Source organism: Carcharhinus amblyrhynchos, chromosome 7 (assembly GCF_965287045.1).
Source record: "Carcharhinus amblyrhynchos chromosome 7, sCarAmb.v2.hapA, whole genome shotgun sequence".
NCBI classification, from domain to species: Eukaryota; Metazoa; Chordata; class Chondrichthyes; order Carcharhiniformes; family Carcharhinidae; genus Carcharhinus; species Carcharhinus amblyrhynchos.
In genome coordinates, this window is record NC_137330.1 from 111,454,423 (window position 1) to 111,479,572 (window position 25,150).

Here is a 25,150-nt window from a genome sequence, read left to right on the forward strand (position 1 = left end):
CTGAAGACCCAGCACTGATCCTTGTGGCACTCCACTTATTACAGCTTACCAATCTGAAAATTACACATTTATCCTGACTCTGTCTCCTATTAATTCCAATTGTTTACCTATACTAATATATTCCTACCAGTGCAATGAGTTCTTTTCTTGTGCAACAACCTTTTATGTGGCACATTTTCAAAAGTCTTTTGGAAATCCAAATATGCTGCAATGGGTACAATTTTGTCTTTTATAAAACATTTAGACAGTTACATGGGTGAGATGGGTATCGAGGGATATTGGCCAAACGTAGGCAACTGGGACTAGCTTAGTGGTAAAAACTAGGCGGCACGGACAAGTTGAGCCGAAGGGCTGATTTTCACGCTGTAAATCTCTATGACTCTGTGACAGATACAAAATATTTGTGTAAGTTTGCAATTTCTGCTTTTCACATTAAAACCCAGCCTCAGCCTCAAAAGAAAATGCAAAGTCTTTACAGGGATCCACAGGGTAGAAGCTGTGGTATATCTGTAGAAGCTCTGTTTTTATATGTCTTGCTTGATTGCGCTCATAATCTATTTTCTCCCTCTTTTTCAGTCACCATCAATTGTTAAGTCGTTGCAGAATTTGTCCATGATATTAACTGATATTTTATTGATCTCAGGATTTCACTGAACGACCAGGTATTGCTGTACAGAGTAGAAATAGCCAATTCCAACAGTATTAAATGGGAAAGCACCTGCTACAATGCTGGATGTAAATGCTTGCTGTACGGATTGTTTTGTTGTTATTTTCACTGCAGAATTTAAAGTTTCTGGTGGCTAGACAACATTCAGGATGATTAGGGATCACTGGCCACAAAAGTGAAAACTCTTGCTAATGGGAGAAGCCGGGGCAATTGCTGGGAGGAACACATGGAACTTCAATTGCATGGATAATACTGAGAGAAATGGAGTTTGGAGATTTTTTACTCTACCAAAAGAACATGCATGTCCAGGGTTACATATTTGTACTTCTCAGAGGAAAATTGCATAGAAGACTGCACTTCTCCAGAACAGCTGTCACAGATCTGTGTTGCCTCTGTTTGGGACTGAACTCTCCATTCACCTGACGAAGGGACTAACCCGAAAGCTTGTGAGTATATTATCAAATAAATAGGTTGGACTAAAACCTGGTGTTGTCAGACTTTTCACTGTGTTTACGCCAGTCCAACGCCGGCATACCCACATCAGGACTGGACTTAACCAGAAGTTAAAATGTTCCCTGTAATTTGCCTGTTGCAGTTAAAGTTTTATGCCAGCAAAGGTTATGGGGAGAGGGCGGGAATGTGGAACTGAGCCACGGCAGATCAGCCATGATCTTATTGAATGGCGGGGCAGGCTCGAAGGGCTAGATGGCCTACTCCTGCTCCTATTTCTTATGTTCTTATGTAACCTCCAAATTATTTAATCACTTATCCATGAACAAGTGACAAGGCTCTGGGATCCAGGTTAATTAGAACTTTTCCTGGACACACATCATTATATGCTGTCTTGAAAATTGCTGCATGGATCTGATGAATTTGTAATTTGCTAAAATGCAATAGTGTGTGGATATTGCAACATAGAACATTACAGCGCAGAACAGGCCCTTCGGCCCATGATGTTGCGCCGACAACATGCAGGCCTCTGCTCATGGTATTTTTAGCTTGCACCCATTCTCCATACCCCAACATCCCACTCTTTCAGGCTGGATAGTAGTGACTTGCTGTTTATTGACAAGGGCTCTGCAAACTTAGTTCATGCTTCCTTTCAGAAACTCATACCTGCTGGCTGAACTGTGGTACCAGAGGATCAACATCAACTAGAGCCCACATTAAATAGGTCATTGCAATGCTAAAGCAATGTTCCTACTGTCTGCTAATTAATAACTTTCTCCAATGGACGTCAAAGAGAGTGGCCCAGATTTTTGTCATAATGGGGGGCTTTCCAAAACACAGCTATTCCCAATTTTGTGGAGATGGGATTGGGAATGGGACATGTTTTGAGACATTAGTTGATTCATCCTGTTTAATGTCTGGGTGGGTTGCTGAAAAATCCATGGAATCTGTCTTGTCACATTTGCTATTTATTGTGCAATGCAGTGGGTTTGACCACAATTTGCTTATGAATTCACATGTACCTCATATTAACCCTGGATGTTAGAGTATAACATAGATATTGTAATTTGTTTTATCTTTCTGACCTTGCATTGCAAAGTTCATTTTGTTTGTTCAAAATCTCTTGGATCTGAAACTTTGCCTACTTTAAAAAACGTTATCAGTCCTGAACTGGATCACATCAGGAACCTGGTGATTTGGTTCAGGATCATAACATTTACCTAAAGAACATTAGTAAACCAGATGGGTTTTTATGACAATAAACAATGGTTCCATGGTCACCATTACTGAGACTAGATTTTGACTGTCGACTTATTAATTGAATTTAAATTCCACCAGCTTCCATGGTGAGAGTTTAATCCGCATCCTCAAAGCATTAGCCTGTGCCTCTGGACTACTAGTCCAGTAATATTGCTGCTATGTCACTGCCTCCCTATATGATATAGATGCTTTATTTTGTAGAACTTCATCTTCTTTCATTTCTGCATATGTTCTGAGGTCTGACCTTAATGGATACTTGGTGAATTGGCATAGTACATACAATGGCAAAGAGTGATGGGTGTGGGGCATGACATTTAACTAGGTTGGATAGAGGCTATAAAAGGCCATGGAGGGTACGTTTGGGGGGGGGGGGGGGGGGGGGGTGGTTATCGGTTGGCACTGAGATGATGAGGGGTTATTGGGTGGATGACATGAGGTGGAATGGGTTGTGATGAATTAAGCATTGGAAATACATGGCAGGTGAGAGTGGAGGGATGTTTCATGATTTATTTTTCTTAAAAACATTTTTGATACAATTCTGGGCCCCAAGGCAGACTATTTGCCTGGCCCACCTCATGTCTCTTCACTTTTTCCTAGGTCACCTGCCCTAAATTTATAATCCAGACCATCCTTCTGCTCCAGATAGTCATTTTTAAAGATTGGATTCATGGAGCCAAAAATTCTCTCAGCCCTTCGCATCCTACCAGGGATTGAAAGTCTGGACCAGGGGGTCTATCTGAAGTGTTTGCTGTGTAACTTTGATAGTCAGTGGGGAATAACAAAAGGAGTCACTATTGGATAAGAACCTTCAGACACAAGATGAAGATGACACATATGACATTTGAGAGGATGGTAAAAAAGCAGAGTGTCATCAACAGTCTGCAGCCAGAACTCTGCAAGGCTGAGCGTAGTCGAAAAAAGAGTCTGAAAGTTTTTTGTGACAATGAATTATGAAATTAAAGCTTGTTTCAAGATCTGTAGTGAAATGCAAATGCTTCTAAGCCACTTCGAATAGGTGGAATTATTAGACTTCAAGTGGATTAACAATTAGTTTTCCCTTGTGTTACCCTATTACTGCACAGACTGTGAACAATCCATTTGTATCAATTACCAAAATGACTTTGGCATTTCAATATGATTTGTTGTGGGCAGACTGTACAAAATGAAAATATGGTAGATGAAAATCAGAAATAAGAACAAAAAATGACAGAAAAACTTGGGAGGTCAGATAGTGTCCGCAGAGACAGAAATAGGTAAAATAGGAACAAGTGTGGTGCGATTGAAGTTCCTATTCATCCTGTCTCCCAGCCCATTCAGGACTGAGGAGATGGTGAAGTCCAGAGTATAAATCCATATTTCTATTAGCTTGCACACATCCTAAGTTCTGATGCCGACAGATTGCAGTGTTCTAATTTATGATTTAATCACCAATGGAGCAACAGCATTGAATTTCAATTCTCCAGACCAAAAGTATTTAAACAGGAAAAACCAGCAAGTAAGAAACTTAAGTTTAAATATTATTTATTATTTTTATTTATGTGGTGCAGAGGAAATTGGATCATAAATTCAGCTCATAGTTGAAAAACAAGCCATGCTTGTTAAATGTTTGCATTCTAGCATGCCTTGTGTATGTTCCTGGAGGAGAATTTCTCTAATGATTGAGAAACCATGGCAATCAGGATGCATTAACATTTAAAAGTGTTAAGTTAAATTGGAGGGAAAACACCATTCCACCTGCTGACTGCCCAGCTATTGGTCTGCCCAAAGATATTTTTACAAAATTCACCAACTTACTGCATAGCACCATCTTCCTAGCAGATGATACAGCTTAGGATCTTGTGGCCTCAGTTCAATTGCTTTGTCTATATGATCCTATGTATAAAAAGAAATGATAATCACAGCAATTAGTACAAAATATCATGCGTAAATATTGCCTTAAATCTAAAAATACCTTTCACAATGTCAAAAAATGGTGTATAAATACTCTCTTTTCAGAATCTTTCTTTGTTTAAAAATCTTTCCATGTCTTGTCCCATACACTTTTCCTTTCTATCCTTCTTCTCCGCTATTGGTGACAGTGCTCTTAGTTATCACATTCAGAACTCTGGAATTTATTTTTCAAATCTCTTATTGTCTCCAACATCAACATCTTCCAATCATCTCACTGGAATTAATCGCCTCACTCATGGTTTTGAAAGTTTCACACAACTGGGGAGTGACATTGAAAAATGTGGTCGATCAACAATGAGGCATTTTTGTACCATATCATGTAACGTGATGGACAAAGAAAAATGGAGGGAGGACGTGCACTTATGTCCTCGCCAGATGTTCCCAACCTTTCATCCTGACAACATCCCACGTATTACTATTTTTAAGTATTGGAAGATTGCAGTCCTTTGCTCAATATAAAGTATTTCTACCACTTGGGCAAGATGTGTGTTCCTTACCACTGTTTAGATAATAGTGATAACTTGTTCCAGTCTTAAAACATTTTCTCAAAGTATCTCAAAGTCACATTATTCAAATAGCTACGAATTAACGATATCTGATAATTTTGGCTGCAAGATGAGAGTAAAAAGGATGACACCAAATCAGCAATCTGCTCTACTTTAGAACTCTCAATTTTTATTCCACTGATCCAATGGAATCATGACATATGTAGAACAGGCTTCTGATTTGCTATTATAAACAAACTAATGAGGGGGCATGGCTTTAAATTAAGGGGTGGTAGTTATAGGACGGATGTCAGGGGTAGGTTCTTTACCCAGAGGGTGGTGAGGGATTGGAATGCCCTGCCTGCTGCAGTTGTAAATGTGCCTAGTTTGGGGGCGTTTAAGAGATCTGTGGATAGGTTTATGGACGAAAAGGGATTGGTTTAGATTAGTGGGTCAGTGTTTTTTTTTAAAAAAAACTGGTCGGCGCAACATCGTGGGCCGAAGGGCCTGTTCTGCGCTGTAATGTTCTATGTTTTTGTTCTAATGTGAATGCTGAATTTGAAACAAAAACAGATAATGCTGGCAGGGAGAGATTGTATTGAGCCAAAACTGGCACTTTAAAGAATCATCCTCTGCTATTTCCACCAACTCCAACACGACACCACCATAAAACATATCTTTTCCTCACTCCCTCACTCCCCCTCCCCTCTCTGTCAGCATTCCTTTATGACACCTTGGTCCACTCCAGCATCACATCCAACTCCCCTTCCCCTGCAATCACAGAAGGTGCAATATCTGCCTCTTTACCTCCTCCCTCTTTACCAATCAAGGCCCCAAATGTTCCTTTCAGATTAATCAACATTTCACTTGCAGCTTCTTCAATTTGGCCTGTTGTATTTGCTGCTCCCAATGTGGTTGCCTCTACATTGGGGAGGCTGGATGACCACTTTGTGAAACATCTTTGCTTAGCCCGCAAACATGACTCCAACTATCCTGTTGCTTACCATTTCAACTCAGCATCTTGTTCTCATGCTCACATGTCTGTCCTTGACCTGCTGCTCCAGCAAAGCCCAACACAAGCTGGAGGAACAATACCTTATCTTCTGATTAAGTATGTTACAACTCTCAGGACTCAATACTGAGTTCAACAACTTCAGACTGTGACCTTTCTCCTCTACCTTAATCCTTTTTTTATATCCCACATATTTTTTGCCTCAATGCAAACCCTCCCTACTTCCCCCAACTCCAACATTGGATCAGCTATCTCTTGTTCTTAAGTTTTTTCTACATTTCTGTCACAATCTCTCCCAGCTACAGTACAACATCCAATACATTTTCTGTCTCTTTAATTCTGGGCGGCAGATAGTTAGTACTGATGTCTTGCAGTGCCGGGACCCAGGTTTGATTCTTGACTTAGGTCACTGTCTGCACGTTCTTCCCGTGTCTATGTGGGTTTCCTCCGGGTGCTCTGGTTTCCTCCCACAGTCCAAAAGATGCACTGGTTAGTTGCATTGGCCATGCTAAATTTTCCTCAGTGTACCCAAACAGATGCCGGAGTGTACTGATTAGGGGACTTTCACAGTCAGTTCATTGCAGTGTTAATGTAAGCCTATTGTGACACTAACAAGATAAAATTAAATGCAAGTCAAATGGACTCAACTATTAACTCTGTTTCTCTCCCTATAGATGTTGTCAGGCCCATTGAGCTTTTCCAGCATTCTGTGTTTCGTTTCTGATTTGCTGTGACCTATTTGATTCAAAATGATCCTCGAGTTCTGTTTGAAAGACATACTTCCTATCTAGACAGGATGTTTCCAACACTACAATACCCAATTTCAAAGGCATAATACTGGCACATCCACTCTATCTATTAAAAATGATTGTCCTCTTTCGGAGCACAGGTTTCTGATCTATCACAAAAGTATTGCAAAATGTGGTCAACTGACACAACAACCAAACTTACTTTGAAAAGAGAGCCATTTTTGATTTTAGTTTGTACACTTCCATATTCGGAAAGATGCCCACAAATAATCGCAAGCCTGCAAATAACAAAACAAAATCATTCCATTAAAAAGCATAGCCATACAAATATTCTGAAGGTCTGATAAAGAGAACATGTACAGGAAAGAGGAAAACGCAATTATAAGCACACAAATTAATGCAAATACCCAGCCAATCAAACTTCCTCTTCCTGCGAGCCCATCAGCTCCAGTTCCATAGTTTGAGGAGGGTGCCCTGTCTCACAGCAGGAGACCTAAAGCAGACCGGGGTCTCCCAGAGCATGCCCGCCAAGGTCATTACAGACAGTGCAGTCAGCAGGCTGCCTTTCCCTCCACTGTGGATGTTGCAGGAACCAAGTTGTAGAGGCAGGGTTAGGAAGATTAAAAAACTGTAATATTATCATGTGGGCATGGATTTTAATCACTTGCACATAATGTTAACTAGTGTAAATAAACTCCCACTAATGTCACCCTGTCTAAGATCCTTGTTATGTTGAGCTGTGTTTTTGTCAGTCTGAAGTAAAAGCTTGGTCACCACACAAAATAAAGGCAGGTGTTTCAGTCCTGGACCTCCTCCCTATGCTCTGTGCAACCTTCCCAGCACACTGATGGTGCGCCTTCACAGTCACTGGACACATCAGTCATGATGGGACTTATCATTGTTGCCAGAATGTTCTGGGCTGGCATCATGGAGTTCTGTTATTCACTTGGAGTGCTCTCAGCACTTATTGGGTATGACTAGCCCCGTCTGATGGTCCAGGATAGTGTGATCCTGAAGGGCTCAGCTCACAAAGGATATACTAACACTTTCATGCTTTTGCATTGCTTAAAATGCACAGATGAGCTAGAGGTCACATTCCAAGCATGTCAACATACCTGTGCATAAATTGCCTCAGCTGTGAAAGAATGCCTGTTTATAAAGTTTTCCCTCCCTTCAAGGAGAGAAGCAGCCAGGTATGATGATGAGATATAACTGTATTAAAATTATGTTCTCAATGTTGGACAACAAGAAAGGCTGCCCACAATTGACGGGCATGGGGGACATTCACTAACTCGTTTTATGGTAGTGTGAATTGATTTTCAGCCATATTGTCCACTCACATTGCCTAGCATGCCTTCCACCTGGTTTATTGCGTACAGTTCTGATATCCTCATTTAAGAAAGGACATAAATATGTTCAAAGCAGTTCAAAGAAGGTTCAATCAGATGTACCCCATACCACTACCAGCAGGCAGGATATCAACCCTAGTTCAATGAATAGTTCAGGAGAATATACCACGTGCAGCAACAGGCATATCTAAAAAAGTGAAGTGTCAATCAAGTGATGTTACAAGACAGGACAATGTCACATATGTAGAAATATCTAATCCAAGTCCAACCTTTCCCAAAGAATTAAACAGCAAATAGAGAAGCTGGCCCAGAAATTCCTTGCATATCTAGTGATAAGTTACAGCGAATCTACACCTTCCACTGGGCACCAAGCTAAACCAAGTACCTTTTAGTTAAGTGATGTAAAATTACATTGCACAGGTGACACAGATATTAACTATAAGTATTAAATACATGCACTGTATTAAAATAGTCATAAAATCATAGAATCCTACAGTGCAGAAGGAGGCCATTCAGCCCATCAAGTCTGCACCAACCCACCCACATCCTATTCCCGTTTCCCCACTTATTTACTCTGTTAATCCCCTGACACTAAGAGTATATTTAGCATCGCCAATCCACCTAACCCGCACATCTTTAGAGTGTGAAAGGAAACTGGAGCACCCGGAGGAAACCCATGCAGGCAGAGAGAGAACATGCAAACTACACACAGACAGTGACCCAAGCCGAGAATTGAACCTGGGTCCCTGGCACTGTGAGGCAGCAGTGCTAACCACTGTGCCATCGTGCCGCCTAAATATTAAATGTATACATTGAACACAGAAAAAAAAGTTCTCTCGTAGCATTCATTTCCTTCTCTGAATATGCTGTACAGTTTTGACTGTTTGCCACTCATATTTACTTCTGTTAATTCTGACAGGGTAGTTTGTCTTTTCCTGGTTTTAACATGGCAATAAAGATGTCAAATTGAACAATGTATTCTCTCAACAAAATGTTAGTCTCCATTAAACTAATCAATATTAATCCTGTTGCTTTTACAACACTGGTAGGCAGTTGGAAATGATATACTTTGGACAAGACATTATGTTTATTTCGGCACTCAGAAAATACATAGCGATGTGAAGTTTATGAAGAAAGTATATTGGTTCGTGTGAGCTTGTGATAGTTCATTAAACAATGTCAAACATGATGCGTGATCTGATCAAAGCAGTGAAAGGAATTTAGCTAATCCTGCTGGTGCGTCTATCAACTGCAGCAGCAGGGCACAAGCATCTCTTATGCAACGGATTGAGTTCAGAAGGCCACAGAAGGTCATTTGGATAGGGGCTGCTGGGGGTGGAGGGAAAGAGAAGGTGTAAAATCTAATTTGGCAGACAGTTCACAGCAATGAAATGTATTTTTTAAAACAAAACTTACCAATTTGCAATGTGTTTGAAAATAAAAAGAGATGTACAAAGATAAAAGTCTTGAGTTATAGATAGACCTATATAAAATATATATTTGTACAATGCTCACCAGAGGATTGATAGATGTTCTTGGTATAGTAATAACAATAACTTTTTTAATTCTTAAGAATAGAGATCTATGATCAACGCCATCTCTATTTACATTATAGTCACAGCAGGACAGATCTCCTCAATGATACAGTGCTTGAGCACACAAACAAACAATCACAATTAAAATGCAGCATAGTAACTATGGAGGGTGCTCATGTTAGTTAGATAGCAATATCTGGTGCCATATCAGTTCAGTCAGCACATGAGATTCTTTACTTTCACAGTTGGACAAGGGATAATGATATTTGTTTTATATTTGCCTACATTATTTGTTTATTTTTAATACAATTTTTGTGCTGCATTTACACATGCATTAATATACATTCGGAGCTAAAATTCTAGCACAAAGCTTCTGAATCCCAACCTTTCTTCTACAAAGTCACTTATAGGCAACATCAAGTAAGGATAGTAAATTTCCTTCTCTAATAAACAATATGTAGTGAACAAGATGAGTTCTTAAGAAAATCTGTTAGTAATATGATCACCAATACTAATGCTAGCTTTTTTATTCCAGATTTATTTTAACTAACAAATTACAATGTATACCAGTAGAGGGCATGTTTTACCAAACTCATTTGAATCAAAAGACAATAGATCCCATAGTTTCCATTAGGTTACTGATTTCTCTCGGTGCAATTAGCCTAAGTCAACCACATCAGCCCAAAAGATCAAATAATTTCAAACATAAATTGAATGTAAATTGAGTTTCTGCAATCTCCTGCACTGGTATTTTAAAAAAAAGGACACTAGAAGCTCCCCCGCCTAGTAAAGCAACCATGCCCCATCACCACTGAGATTTTGCAGGCCTTCGAAGAAGTTCTTAAAATTAGGCTAGTTCTTTAGGGCGCAATTAATGCAAGAAGGCTGTCCATAGTCTGCTCTCTCCTTTGAGGGGCAGAGTTGACTGGTGGTGATTTAACCTGAGGATCACCATATCTCAGGCAAAGGGCAAGGTTGAAAAGGTCATGAATAACCTCAACTGGTATAGGAATTGAACCTGCGCTTTTGGCATTGCTCTGCTTCACAAACCAGTCGTCCAGCCAACTCAACTAATCCAACCCCCAACACTAACAGGCAGACAGTGAAGGTTTTAGAATATATATATTTTTTAAATATGAAGAGATTAACACATATAAAACTAGCAAGTGATTCTGTTTGGATTATTCAGTTACTTAAAATTGGGTTATTCACAGGTGGTGCCACACTGATTACAAAATGCTTATTTTTCTGTGATAAACCCAATTTAGGCTGTATTAATCAAATTGCACCAAGTTACCAATCTCAGATATATCAAGTAATATTTTCAAAACAAAATTTAAAAATAAAATCTATATTACAAAATGCTGCTTAATGATGCTGGTTTATGGCAGATATTTTTATATTTGACAAATTAAAATGAATGAGCAGAAAATTGAAAAAAAAACACGTTTTGAAACTAGTGCAAATTTGGGTTGCAATATGGATGACTAATTGCACCCAAATTGAAAACTCCATTCCAGACTACCTTGTGTATCTATATGGTGTGGGAATAGGAGAGGATAAGGCTTCAAACCACCAATATGGTAAAAGCAGAGGCATATTTTGGTCAGTATGCAAGGCCATCGTGCAAAACAGCTCAGGGCACAAATGAAATTTAAAAGCTGCAGTCTGATGAAGTCATTCGAACTCGGACACTATTTTACTTCCCATCATGTTTTTGGTGATCAATGCTGAGCATATAATGAACCAAGGGCCAGCAATGTCCAGGTTAACAATTTCTTGGAAGTTTCTTTGTCGGGTCATTGGAACAGAACCCCATAAAGGAAATATTGGGGCCTTACTCTTATTCAAATGTTCCCAACTTGTCTTCCTAACAATGATCATATTTGAAGGCTTGGTAAGATATATTTAACTGTCTACTGAGTAATAATCTTATGAACCTCTGGTGAAGTCACTTCTTGATGTGGATGTGCCAGCTTTGGACTGGGGTAAACACAGTAAAAAGTCTGACAACACCAGGTTTAAGTCCAACCGATTTATTTGACAGTACACTCACTAGCTTTCGGGTTAGTCCCTTCGTCAGGTGAATGGAGAATTCTGGCCTCAGACAGAGCATATAAAGCACAGGCAGTTTACAGATTACTGATTAGAATGCGAATCTTTACACCTAACCTGCTGTTCAAGTCTTAAAGTGGCCAACAATGTGAGTGGAAGGAGCACTGATCACAGGCTAAAGAGATGTGTATTGTCTCCAGACAGTACAGTAAGTGAGGTTTTGCAAACCCAGGCAAGTCATGGGGGTTACAGATAGTGCGACATGAACCCAAGATCCTTGCTGAGACCGTCCTCATGTGCGCGGAACTTGGCTATCAGTCTCTGCTCAGCGACTCTGCGATGCGACCTGTTTCCTTCCTGTTGGCGAACACTTCAGTGGTCACGGGCATTCAGCCTGACCTTCGGGTAAGCATTCTCCAAGGCGGCCTTCACGACACATGACAGCGCAGAGTCACTGAGCAGAGACTGATAGCCAAGTTCCGCACACATGAGGACGGTCTCAACAAGGATCTTGGGTTCATGTCGCACTCTGTAACCCCCATGACTTGCCTGGGTTTGCAAATCCTCACTTACTGTACTGTCTGGAGACAATATACATCTCTTTAACCTGTGATCAGTGCTCCTTCCACTCACACTGTCGGCCACTTTAAGATTTGAACAGCAGGTTAGGTGTAAAGATTCGCATTCTAATCAGTAATCCGTAAATTGTCTGTGCTTTATATGCTCTGTCTGAGGCCAGAACTCTCCATTCACCTGACGAAGAGACTAACCCAAAAGCTAGTGAGTGTACTATCAAATAAATCGGTTGGACTTAAACCTGGTGTTGTCAGACTTTTTACTGAAGTCACTTCTTAGCATGGTTCCATCCAGCCTATTGGCCTCCTCACTATTCTCATCGGGTTGAGGTAGGTGCCAGGTATGGATTCTGTTAAAAGATCGGGCTTTAAAGCAGTCAGGACCTCATATTGATAAATTAGGAGCAGCCTGGCACTCATTTGGCAATACAATGATGATCTCATGTGCTGGGTAAATTGGAGTTCAAAACGTCTTTTGACCAGGTAAGTGGAACACTTACCAGGGTTGATGTGAGGTTTTCCTCTAATTAGCCATACTGGGTCTAATTCTGATATTTGAAGTTGATCTGCAATTTTAGTTGGAGGCCTGAGTGAAAGAGCAGTGACTGAATCAGTGTCAGACCTTGCCTGTTGGGAAGGGGATTGTGGGTTAGGACTGTGCAAGGTAAGTTTTAAAAAAAAAAGCAGGGTCCCTCCAGGTCTCACAAGGCTCTGTTCATGATTAGAAAGCTCCCCTTCCTCTTTCTGACAAGAGCATCTATACCCTTCTTCTAACAGACTGCTGGGGATTACTCCTTTGGGTGGTTGGCTTCCTATGGCCTTCCTCTCCTGTCCATGAGCCAAGTAGTGGATCTGGTCAGTTTCAAACAGCACTCCAGAGAAATTGATCCAGACATTAGACATGGCCAGACCGCCATACCCTCAGATTCCCTGGGTTCACCTCCACTAAATGGATTGCAATGCTCCATTCCCAATTTCAAACTGGGGCTTGTATGCCTAATCATTGGTCATAAAACTAGTATGTTAAAGTAATTGGTAAATTCATAACTATTCTAAATCTGCAATTCTATCATTGGAAGATCTTAAATTGGTAAGAATGCTTTCTCCCCTCCCCTTCCTGTAGTCAACTCATCCCCATTTTCTTTCACCTTGCTAGGTAATGTTTTCTTGGCAGTGCTCTCCAATTGTGTTCATTCCACTCCTATCTGCCTGTCTTGTCAATCCTGCCATGTATGAATAGGAGGTGGACCTGGTATATGTTAGTTAAAATGGCCAGGGCTACAGAAGTGATATGCAAACTTGTTGCTAGCCCCACTGGCCCCCGCTGACCTTTTGTCCTTCCTGGTTAAAATTTGAGTTAGTTTCTGCTAGGACTAGGGAACAGCATTGCAACAAGACGTTCTATCAAAGTTAAATTACCATTTCAAAAATAAATTAATTTCACTAACTGGAAGCGGCTGAGGGAAACAGTTTTGATGTTTTCAAAAAGAAACTAGATGAATAAAGGAGAGGAAAAAATATAGAAAAATATGCTGAAAGGTTGAGAAGAGTTATAGCTCATGAAATAAAAGGAACAGTAGCCGTATAGATACAAAACTGACTGAATAATAGGGAGCAGAAAATAATGGTCAATGGATATTTTTTGGGCTGGAGGAAGGTTTGTAGTGAATTCTCCAGGGGTCAGTATTGGGACCTTTCTTGTTCTTGGGGACAAAGTTTGTGGATGATACAAAACTTGGAAGTATTGTAAACTGTAAAGAGGACAATGTAGAACTTCAAAAGGGCATGAAAAAGTTTGCGGAGAGGGCAGACAGGTGGCAGATGAAGTTCAATGTGGAGAAGTACGAGGTAATGCATTTTGATAGGAAGAACATGGAGAGGCAATATAAAACAAAAACTCTTAAGGGGATGCAGGGGCAGAGGGTCCTGGGTATATATGTGCATAGATCACTGAAGTTGGCATGGCAGGTGGAGAGAGCAGTTAATAAAACATGTTGTATTCTGGCCTTTATTAATAGGGGCATAGAGTACAAGAGTGAGAACATAAGAACATAAGAAATAGGAGCAGGAGTAGGCCATTTGGCCCTTCGAGCCTTCCCCGCCATTCAATAAGATCATGGCTGATCTGAAGTGGATCAGTTCCACTTTCCCGCTCTCTCCCCATAACCCTTAATTCCCCTGTCTATCAAAAACCTATCTACCCGTGACTTAAATATATTTAGCGAGGTAGCCTCCACCACTTCAACAGGCAGAGAATTCCAGCGATTCACCACCCTTTGAGTGAAGAAGTTCCTCCTCAACTCTGATCTAAACTGCCCCCCCTTATCTTGAGGCTGTGTCCTCTAGTCCTGCTATCCTTTCTAAGTGGGAAGAATCTCTCTACCTCTACTCTATCCATCCCCTTCATTATCTTATATGTCTCTACAAGATCCCCCCTCATCCTTCTAAACTCCAACAAGTACAGACCTAGTCTATTTAGTCTCTCTTCATAGTCCATACAATATAAGAACATAAGAAATAGGAGCAGGAGTAGGCCATCCAGCCCTTCGAGCCTGCCCCGCCATTCAATAAGATCATGGCTGATCTGTCGATGCTCAGTTCCACTTTCCCGCCCTCTCCCCATAACCCTTAATCCCCTCTCCTATCAAAAACCCATCAACCCGCGTCTTAAAAATATTTAGCGAGGCAGCCTCCACCACTTCAACGGGCAGAGAATTCCAGAGATTCACCACCCTTTGAGTGAAGAAGTTCCTCCTCAACTCCGTTCTAAACCGCCCCCCTTTTATCTTGAGGCTGTGCCCCCTAGTCCTACTGTCTTTTTTGAGTGGGAAGAGTCTTTCCACCTCTATCCTATCCATCCCATTCATCATCTTATACGTCTCAATGAGATCTCCCCTCATTCTTCTAAACTCTAACGAGTACAATCCCAGTTTATTCAGCCTCTCCTCATAGCTCAACCCCCTCAACTCCGGTATCAGCCTAGTAAACCTCCTCTGCACTCCCTCCAAGGCCAATACATCCTTCCGCAAGTGTGGCGCCCAAAACTGCACACAGTACTTCAGCTGTGGCCTCACCAGTACCCTGTACAGTTGCAGCAAGGCCTCCCTACTTTTATATTCTATCCCCCTCGCTATGAAGGCCAGCATCCCATTCGCCTTCCTGACCACCTGCTGCACCTGCAAGCTGGGTTTTTGCGACTCATGCAGAAGGACCCCCAGGTCCCTCTGCACCGTAGCACGCTACAGCTTTTTGCCCTTTAAATAATAATCCCTCCTACTATTATTTCTGCCAAAGTGGATAACCTCACACTTGCTAACATTACACTCCAACTGCCAGGTCCTCACCCACTCGCTCAGCCTATCCAGATCTCTCTGCAGACTTTCCACACCCTCCACACAATTTGCTTTTCCACTCATCTTTGCGTCATCAGCAAATTTCGTCACCCTACACTCAGCCCCCTCCTCCAGATCATCTACATAAATGGTAAATAGTTGAGGCCCCAGCACCGATCCCTGCGGCACTCCACTAGTCACCAACCGCCAACCAGAATAGCACCCATTGATACCAATTCGGATACCAATAAGGAGGGTATGCTGAACTTTACAAGACATTAGTTAGACCTGAGCTGAAATATTGTGTAAATCCCTGGGCACCATGCTATAGGAGGATGTGAATGCATCGGAGACAGTGCAGAAGAGGTTTATAAGGATGGTTCCGGGGATGAGAAACTTCAGTTATGAGGACAGATTGTATATATTGGGACAGTTTTCCTGGGAGTGAAGAAGGCTAAGAGCAGATTTAATAGAGGTGTTCAAAATCATGAGGGGGCTGGACAGAATAGATAGGGAGCAACTGCCCCCACTCATAAAAGGATCCAGAATGAAAGGGCACAGATTTAAAGTGATTTGCAACAGAAGCCAATGTGACGTGAGAAAAAAACTTTTTCACAGTGGTTCGGGTCTGGAATGCTCTGCCTGGAAGTATCGTGGAATTAAGGCAGTCAAGAGGGCATTACATGATTATCTGTACAGAAAGAATGTGCAGGGACGCAGAGAAAAGGTAGGTGAATGGCACTAAGTCACAATGCTCCTTTGGAGAGCTGGTGCAGACATGATAGGCCAAATAGTCTTATTCTAGGCTGTAACAATTCTGTGATGTAAACACCAGCAGTTTAGTTGGGCGCAGTTTTGGTGCTAAGTATGCCCTATGTAATACCAAGCAAAAAAAAAAATTGCTTTAGTGTTGCATGTTGCTTAACAATTATTTAAGGATTACAAACCAATTTTTGTGGTCTGTATTATAAAAGCAGCATCAAGCTTATCTGCACAAAAATGCACTGTAGACAAATAACTGCCATAAAATAAACTTCCTATGTTCTCATTTGACAAAGAGTTGTGTTACGGCTTGAGTTTTGGCTGAAAAACTTGACGAGTGACAAACTTTGGATGGATGTTAAATATCTATGAATGATTATGCCGACATCATCAGGATTGAAAGATAATGTTTTCCTCTCAAAACTGAAAAATTGCGCCAGTACAAACAAGTATCAGGATTTCACAACCTTATTACATGCAATAACAAAAAAAAAATGCAAACGGTACCAATTTTGTAACAGAAAACAAATTTATGCAGTTAAATTATTGAACTATTCTATTATAAATAAATGCTAATTGCAGAAGTATAAATTTCAGTATTTTCTTTTGGCTGCTAGTGGATCTTGCTGTGCATCTGCAGCATTTCAGTTGTAAGTTTCAGATATGTTAACAATGTTATTTTCTGACATCCAGTGCATTCAGAGGTTTTCAATTTGAGAATACAATTAAAGAGTGCATGTTTACAGTACAATAAAAAGTCAAAAGTTTCAACACAAAAATACTGCATTTTTGTTTGCAACTACAAACAAAATTAACTCTGCCTTAAATGCACTGAGAATCGCAAATAAATAAATTTGTAACAAATGTATTTTATAGTACTGAATATCATTTATCATGTTTCATCTTTTCTGGAAGTTACTTGTCACAGCAGCAGATTTCTAACATATTGGGACATGTATGAACAAGGCAAAGCCAGATATGTACAACTGTCTAGCCACTAGAAAGGCTGATAGAAAAACATTGCAGAATTGAACTCATTCGGTACACAATTTGTCACCCATGGTCGAAAAAGTTCAGTGCAAATTAAAATGTTTTGATTAAGGAACTCTTGGGCCTGTTTTACGATCAATTGTTGTAAAACAGATATGAAGATTCACTCCAATTCAAAACCAGCCAATTCAGCAACATGCCATATGATAATTTAAACATGTTGCAAAAGTGTGAAATATCAAATATCAGATCAGCCAGTAATTACTCACATGGCCTGACTTTTCTTTTCAGTGAAGTTAATGACAAGGAAAAGTCGATTGAGTTATATAACCGCTGGCCGATTCCACATTACTCAGTTGAGGAGAGATGCTGACGTAGTAGTAATGTCATAGAATCATGGAATCCCTACAGTACAGAAGGTGGTCATTCGGTCCATCGAGTCTGTACCAATCCCACCCAGGCCCTGTTCCCATAATCCTACACATTTACCCTGCTAATCCCCTTGACAGTAGGGTCAATTTAGCATGGCCAATCAATCTAACCTGCACATCTTTGAACTGATCGCTAGACCAGTAATCCAGAAGTCCAGGCTCTAGCCCAGAGGACGTGGGCTCAAATACTACCAAAACAGCTGGTGGAATTTAAATGCAATTAATAAAATCTAGAATTGAAAGCTAGTCTCAAAAATGGTGATCATTAAACTTAACAGATTTCATTAAAAACCTGTCTGATTCACTACTGCACTCAATGGAAGGAAATCTGCCAACCTTAACTGGTCTGCCCTACACGTGACTCGAGACCCACAGCAGTATGGTTGACTGTTTCAGCCAAAACTCAAACTGTAATACAACACATTATAGCTAGTCACTCAGGAAAAGGCAACAAACGCTGGTCTTACCAGTGACGCCCATATCCCATGAAAGAATAAGGAAAAAAAATACTACTGTCAAGTTAAAATTATCCCCTTTGATTTTTCTGCATTATCTGCAGATATTACTGAGTATTACAAACTATTTATATTTTCAATGAAAAACATTAAAAGTAAACAAGTCGTATACAGAGAAAGATAAAATTCAAATTGAAAAACTGCTAACCAAACATGCCCAAATAAAAAGGAAAAACGTTAACAGAATAGTGAAAGATGGATTTCAAATGCAGCCAGTTTCAGATATTTTAGTATTTCCAGCTGTTGTGTCACTTTTTATTTTCAAGTTTAAATTTTACTGAATATTCAAGTAGTACTCATACGACAGGGGTAGGATAGTGGTTCTGTTACTGGACTCGTAATTCAGTAATCATTAGATTCAGTAATCTAATGGATCATTAGTCCAAGCATAAGTTCAAACCTCACATGACAGCTGGGGAATTTAAAATTAGTTAATTAAATAAATCTAGAAAAATAAACTAGTCTTAGTTATGACAACAGTTAAACTATTGATTTGTTGCGAAAACACATCTAGTTTACTAATGTCCTTGAGGGAAGGAAATCTGCAATCCTTACCCAGTCTGGCTTAAATGTGACACCAAACCCACAATAACTTGCTTGTCTTTTAACCAATCTCTGAAATAGCTAGCAAACCACTCATGTGTAACAAATTACTGTGAAAAAGTCTAATAAGAATGAAAGTGGGTGGGCCACCCAGCACTGACCTAGTCACAAAAAGGCACACAGCAGAGCTGACCCTGAAAAATCCTGCTCACTAGCGTCTGGGTGAGGATTTGTGCCAAAATTGGGAAAGTTGTTTCACAAAATAGTCAAGCAGCAGCCTCACTGAGTCATAACCTTATGTCAAACCATCCCAGAGGATGTCTTACTTCACTGCAAGGGCAGACTGACCAGAGGTGGTAGCATTGTGCTCCTCAACATTGACTCTGGCATGAATTTTTGACGTCAAGTCAAACAAGGGCAAGAAACCCTCCTAATTATAAATATCTACTGCCCTTTTTCAGCTGATATATCAATAGTCCTCAATGTTAAACACCATGTGGAAAAACCACTGAAGGTAGCATGGGGATGAAATGATAGGCTGGGTGGGGGAATTTCAATGTACATCACCTAAAGTGGCTCAGTAGCACTGATATATGCCAAGCCGGTTGGGTCCTGAAGGAAATAGATGACAGATGGATGCGTGGCAGGTAGAGAGAACCAACTCAGGAGAAAAATATATTTTTAAAAAAATGTTTTCATGGGATGTAAGCATTACCGGCAAGGCCAACATTTGTTGCTCATCCTCAATGTACCACTGGCACATCTATCATTGACAGCCTTTGTAGGAGTGACCACTGCACAAATCTCGTAGAGACCATAAGAAATAAAAACAGAGTAGGCCATTCGGCCCCTCGAGCCTGTTCTGTCTTTCAGTAGGATCATGGCGATCTGATGTTCCTCATGTCCACTTCCCTGCCCTTCCCCATAATCCTTGATTCCTTTACTGATCAGTCAAAAATCTATCTATCTCAGCCTAAATATACACAAGGACTCTGTCCCCGTAGCTCTACAGATTTCCCGCTATCCACTCTGGCTGAGACTACCTTGAAAAACTCTAATAAATTAGTCAGGTACATTTTCTTTTTCATGAAGCTATGCTGAATCTGCTTGATTAGAATGTGATTTTCCAAATCTGCTGCTAATACTTCCTTAATAACCGTGCTGTAAGCGTCAACTACCATTTGTCAGCCCAAGTCTGGTTTTTAAAGGAATTCTAACATGGCATTAAGGAGCATGTTCTTTTCTTCTGTAAAAAAAAAAGTTTAATATATTCCCAACCTTGGTTTCAGATATTTAGGATTGATAATAAGTCATCTCTCATAATAAGCCTCTCATAATAAGAGTGACAATGCAAATTATTTAAATTTTTGTAATGTTTAAGTATATGTAGGGCAACACAATGGTGCAGTGGTTAGAACTGCTGCCTCACAGTTCTAACCACTCAATTCTGGCCTCGGATGAGTCTATGCAGGTTTCCTCTGGGTGCTCTGGTTTCCTCCCACAGTTCAAAGATGTGCAGCTTAGTTGGATTGGCCATAGTTAATTGCCCCTTAGTATCCCAAGATGTGCAGGAATAACTATGGTAAACATATGGGCTAATGGGGATAGGTTGGGGGAGAGAGCTTGAGTAAAATACTCTGTTAGAGAATTGGTGCAGACTTGATGGGCTGAATGGGCTCTTTCTGCACTGTAGGAATTCTATAGCACTCAGAACGATTGAGAATGATTTCAGGGTGTGCAGTCCAAAGTTGTTTGGAATCACTGGGTATTTGCATGGCTGTGCCAATCTTGCGCAAACTGAAAATATTTGAATCCATTCCAACTGTCTATCATTTTAATATGTAAATTCCTTTCTTTTTTCTTCAACTGCTTTATTCCATTGATGAAAAACTGCTGTCATGTGGACTGCAAAAGTTAAGAACTTGGCATGTGATATCAGAGCTGCAGTGATACAATGAACATCTGGGAATACAGTGCAGTGATAACACCTCTCTCATTTCAAAATTTCTGAGTTGCTGGAATTCAATTTATGACAGATTTTATTGAATTTGTTGCAGCTTTGTGAGGAAACATGCAGCTTATTTTACAGATTAATTAGATGAAATACAAGTAGGAAGGTTTCATTATAATATGTGATTGTGATGGTACAGATTTAATGCAGCACTTTCTGTATCTAAAGTACACTCTGTAGGACGAAGCAACAATAAGGTATAGACTCTTTTCAATGTCATATTGAGTCACAACTTCCTGGACCTCCGGTCTTGCATTTGGGGGTACCCCAAAGATGCGGTGGGGAATCTTAGAAGTTGCCGCATAAGGGTTTACCCAGCAAATGCCCAGAAGTGCTAACTTCCACTGGACAATTGTGCTGGGCTGGGATCCATTAAAAAAAGCAATTTAAATCACTAACTTTGGTTGGTTCTGCCAGTTTTTACACTTGAGGTTGAATTTTGCGACCCTTTAAAAGACGGGTGGGGCAGGAAAATGCACCGAGCCATTCAAAAATCCATTGACTTTGATAGGAGTGGAAAAATATTTCTAGCTGAAAATTCCACCCATTGTTACTCTGAAAGAGTCTGAAGGAAAAAAGGCACTTCTAACTTAGACTCAGACCACGCCCTGCAAGAGGTATGAACCCCATACCTCTTCCCCCATTTTGCACCTGACCCCAGATGACACCAGACAAGATATCACCCACCCCTAGAACCATCCCAACACCCACCCCCCAACTCCTGACCCGACCTCCCCTTGCTACTAAATAATGGGAGGAGACAGACTTGATGGGCTGAATTGGCTACAGGTATAGTCAGTAAAAAGTCTGACAACACCAGGTTTTAGTCTAACCGATTTACTACCAAATAAATCGGTTGGACTAAAACCTGGTGCTGTCAGACTTTTTACTGTGTTTACCCCAGTCCAACGTCAGCACATCCACATCATGACTACAGATATAGTGCCAGAAAACTGGAGGATAGCAAATGTTGTCCCCTTGTTCAAGAAGGGGAGTAGAGACCATCCTGGGAATTATAGACTGGTGAGCCTTACTTCTGTTGTGGGCAAAGTTTTGGAAAGAATTATAAGAGACAGGATTTACAATCATCTAGAGAGAAATAATTTGATTAGGGATAGTCAACACAGTTTTGTGAAGGGTAGGTCGTGCCTCATAAACCTTATCGAGTTCTTTGAGAAGATGACCAAAGAGGTGGATAAGGGTAAAGCAATTGATGTGGTGTATATGGATTTTAGCAAAGTGTTTGATAAGGTTCCCCATGGTAGGCTACTGCAGAAAATACGGATGCATGGGATTGAGGGCGATTTAGCAGTTTGGATCAGGAATTGGCTAGCTGATAAAAGACAGAGGGTGGTGGTTGATGGGAAATATTCAACCGGGAGTTCAATTACAAGTGGTGTACCGCAGGGATCTGTTTTGGGGCAACTGCTGTTTGTCATTTTCATAAATGACCTAGATGAGGGTGTAGAAGGATGGGTTAGTAAATTTGCTGACGATACCAAACTTGGAGGAGTTGTACACAGTGAGGATGTTACAGTTACAGGATGTTACAGTTTGCAGAGGGACATAAATAAGCTGCAGAGCTGGGCTGAGAGGTGGCAAATGGAGTTTAATGCGGATAAGTGTGAGGTGATTCACTTTGGAAAGAGTAACAGGAACACAGAATATAGGGCCCATGGAAGCACTCCTGGTAGTGTCGATGAGCAGAGAGATCTCGGTGTACATGTGCATGGATCCCTGAAAGTCGGCACCCAGGTTGATAAGGTTGTTAAGAAGATGTACGGGGTGTTAGCTTTTATTGGTAGAGGGATTGAATTTTGGAGCCGTGAGATCATGTTGCAACTGTACAAAACTCTGGTGCGGCCGCACTTCGAGTATTGCGTACAGTTCTGGTTGCCGCATTATAAGAAAGATGTGGAAGCACTGGAAAGGGTGCAGAGGAGGTTTACCAGGATGTTGACTGGTATGGTGGGAAGGTCTTATGAGGAAAGGCTGAGGTACTTGAGGTTGTTTTCGTTAGAGAGAAGATGATTAAGAGGTGACCTAATTGAGGCATACAAGATGATCAGAGGATTAGATAGGGTGGACAGTGACAGCCTTCTTCCTCAGATGGTGATGGCTAACACGAGGGGACATAGCTTTAAATTGAGAGGTGATAATTATAGAATGGGTGTCAGAGGTAGGTTCTTTATTCAGAGGGTAGTAAGGGCGTGGAATGCCCTGCCTGCAGCAGTTGTGGACTCGCCAACTTTAAGGGCGTCAAATGGTCAGTGGATAGGCATATGGATAACATTGGAATAGTTTAGGTTAGAGGGTCATTAGATTCATTCCACTGGTCGGCGCAACATCGAGGGCCGAAGGGCCTGTACTGCGCTGTAATGTTCTATGTTCTATGAATGGCCTTTTTCTGTAAATTCAGTTGTATGGAAAAGTAAGAGTACAAATTAGTGATGAGATTGGTTGTTACCAGAAAATAAAAGGAAGGAACAGAACATGTGAACATCAGGAATCACACAAAGGGTAAGGAAATGTGATAATAGAATAAATTTAAAGGCTTTGAATCTGAATACACAAAGCATTCAGAATAAATGAGTTAAGAATGCAAACAGAGACAAATAGTATGACTTGGTGATAATTACTGAGACACGATTACCAGAAGACCAGGTTTAGGAATTGAATATTCAAGGATACTTAGTGTTTCATAAATAGACAGAAAGGAAAAAGAGATGGTTAGTTAAAGGAAGGGATCAATCTCTGGTAAGAAATGATATAGGCACCAGAGGTTAAGATGTGGAATTAGTCTGGGTAGAAATAGGAAACGGCAAAGAGAAGAAGTCCCTGGTGGCAGTAATCTATAGTTCCCCAAACATAAGAACGTAAGAAATTGGAGCAGGAGTAGGTCATCTAGCCCCTCGAGTCTGCCCCGCCATTCAATAAGATCATGGCTGATCTGATGGTGGTTCAGTTCCACTTACCCGCCTGCTCCCCATAACCCTTAATTCCCTTATTGATCAGAAATCTATCCACCTGTGACTTAAACATATTTACTGAGGTAGCCTCCACTGCTTCAGTGGGCATGCCACTAGTCACCAACTGCCAACTGGAAAAGCACCCATTTATTCCAACTCTCTGCTTCCTGTTAGATAGCCAACTCCCAATCTACGCTAACACTTTACCCCCAACTCCGTGTACCTTAATCTTTTGCAGCAACCTTTAGTACCTCAGTGGGACACAGTATAAGCAAGAAAATACAGGAGGCCTGTATGAAAAATGCAGCAATAATCATGAGTGATTTTAATATGTATATAGCCTGGATTAATCAAATTGTCAAAGATAGCCTCAAAGGAGGCTAAGATAGGCGCAGGAGATTTAGAGAGGATTTGAGAAAAAACTTTTCATTCAGAGGGTGGTGGGAATCTGGAATTTACTGCCTGAAAGGGTGGTAGAGACAGGAACCATCACAACATTTAAGAAGCATTTAGATGGGCACTTGAAATATCACAGCATACAAGGCTAAATATCATGTGTGGCATTGGGATTAGAATAGATAGGTGTTTGTTGGCTGGCACAGATGGGCTGAAGAATCTCTTTCTATACTGCAAAACTTTATAACTCTCATTCTAATGCCTAGAGAGATGGCAGATATATTAGATAATTACTTTGATATTTACTAGTAAACATGACATTAAACAACAAGTTGGGCATGAGATAAATGCATTTAAAATAAAAAATGTATTAATAGAATCGTAGAACCCCTACAGTACAGGAGGCAGCAATTTGGCCCATTGATTCTGCACCAACAACAATCCCCGTAACCCCACATATTTACACCGCTAATCCCTCTGACCTGCATATCCTGGGACAATAGTGGTCAATTTTGTATGGCCAATGCCCTAACCCGCACATCTCTGGACTGTTGGAGGAAACTGGAGCACATGGAGAAGGCTCACACAGACACTGGAAGAATATAGCAGTGACCCAAGTTGGAAATCAAACCCAGGTCCCTGAATCTGTGAGGCAGCATGCTAACCACTGCACCATCATGCTGACCATATAGAATCACAGAATCCCTACAGTGCAGAAGGAAGCTATTTGGCCCATCAAGTCTGCATGTACAACAATCCCTAGTCCAGTATTTAGCCTGGTAGTCCCCTTGACACAAAGGGGCCATTTAGCGTGGCCAATCCATCTAACCTGCTCACGTGGGCAGTAAATGTAGACCTAGCCAGCAACACCCATTTCTCAAGAATGAATAGATTTTAAAAATGTTGAGAATGTAAGTGGTCCCAGCACTAAATCTTGTGGAAAACCACTTCCCATTTTCTGCCATTCTGAATAACTATCTTTATTCCCACTATCTGGTTTCTGTCTTGAGGCCAGCTCACAATCCATTATGTTGCTTGTCCCCGACTCTGCATTCTTTGACTTTACTCATTAAGCTATTATGAGTCACCTTATCAAAAGCCTTTTGAACATCCA

At 40.8% G+C, this 25,150-nt stretch overlaps 1 protein-coding gene across 2 annotated transcripts in view; it reads right to left on the bottom strand.

Moving 5' to 3' along the window:
- rmdn2 (regulator of microtubule dynamics 2) overlaps window positions 1–25,150 on the bottom strand; it is a 126,122-nt gene that overhangs the window by 19,296 nt on the left and 81,676 nt on the right. For both annotated transcript variants that reach the window (XM_080192956.1, XM_080192957.1), the window contains exons 5-6: window positions 6,776–6,851; window positions 4,172–4,249 (exon numbers count right to left, since the gene is read on the bottom strand). In XM_080192956.1, the coding sequence (XP_080049082.1) occupies window positions 4,172–4,249; window positions 6,776–6,851 (154 nt within the window). The remainder of the gene's footprint in view (window positions 1–4,171; window positions 4,250–6,775; window positions 6,852–25,150) is intronic.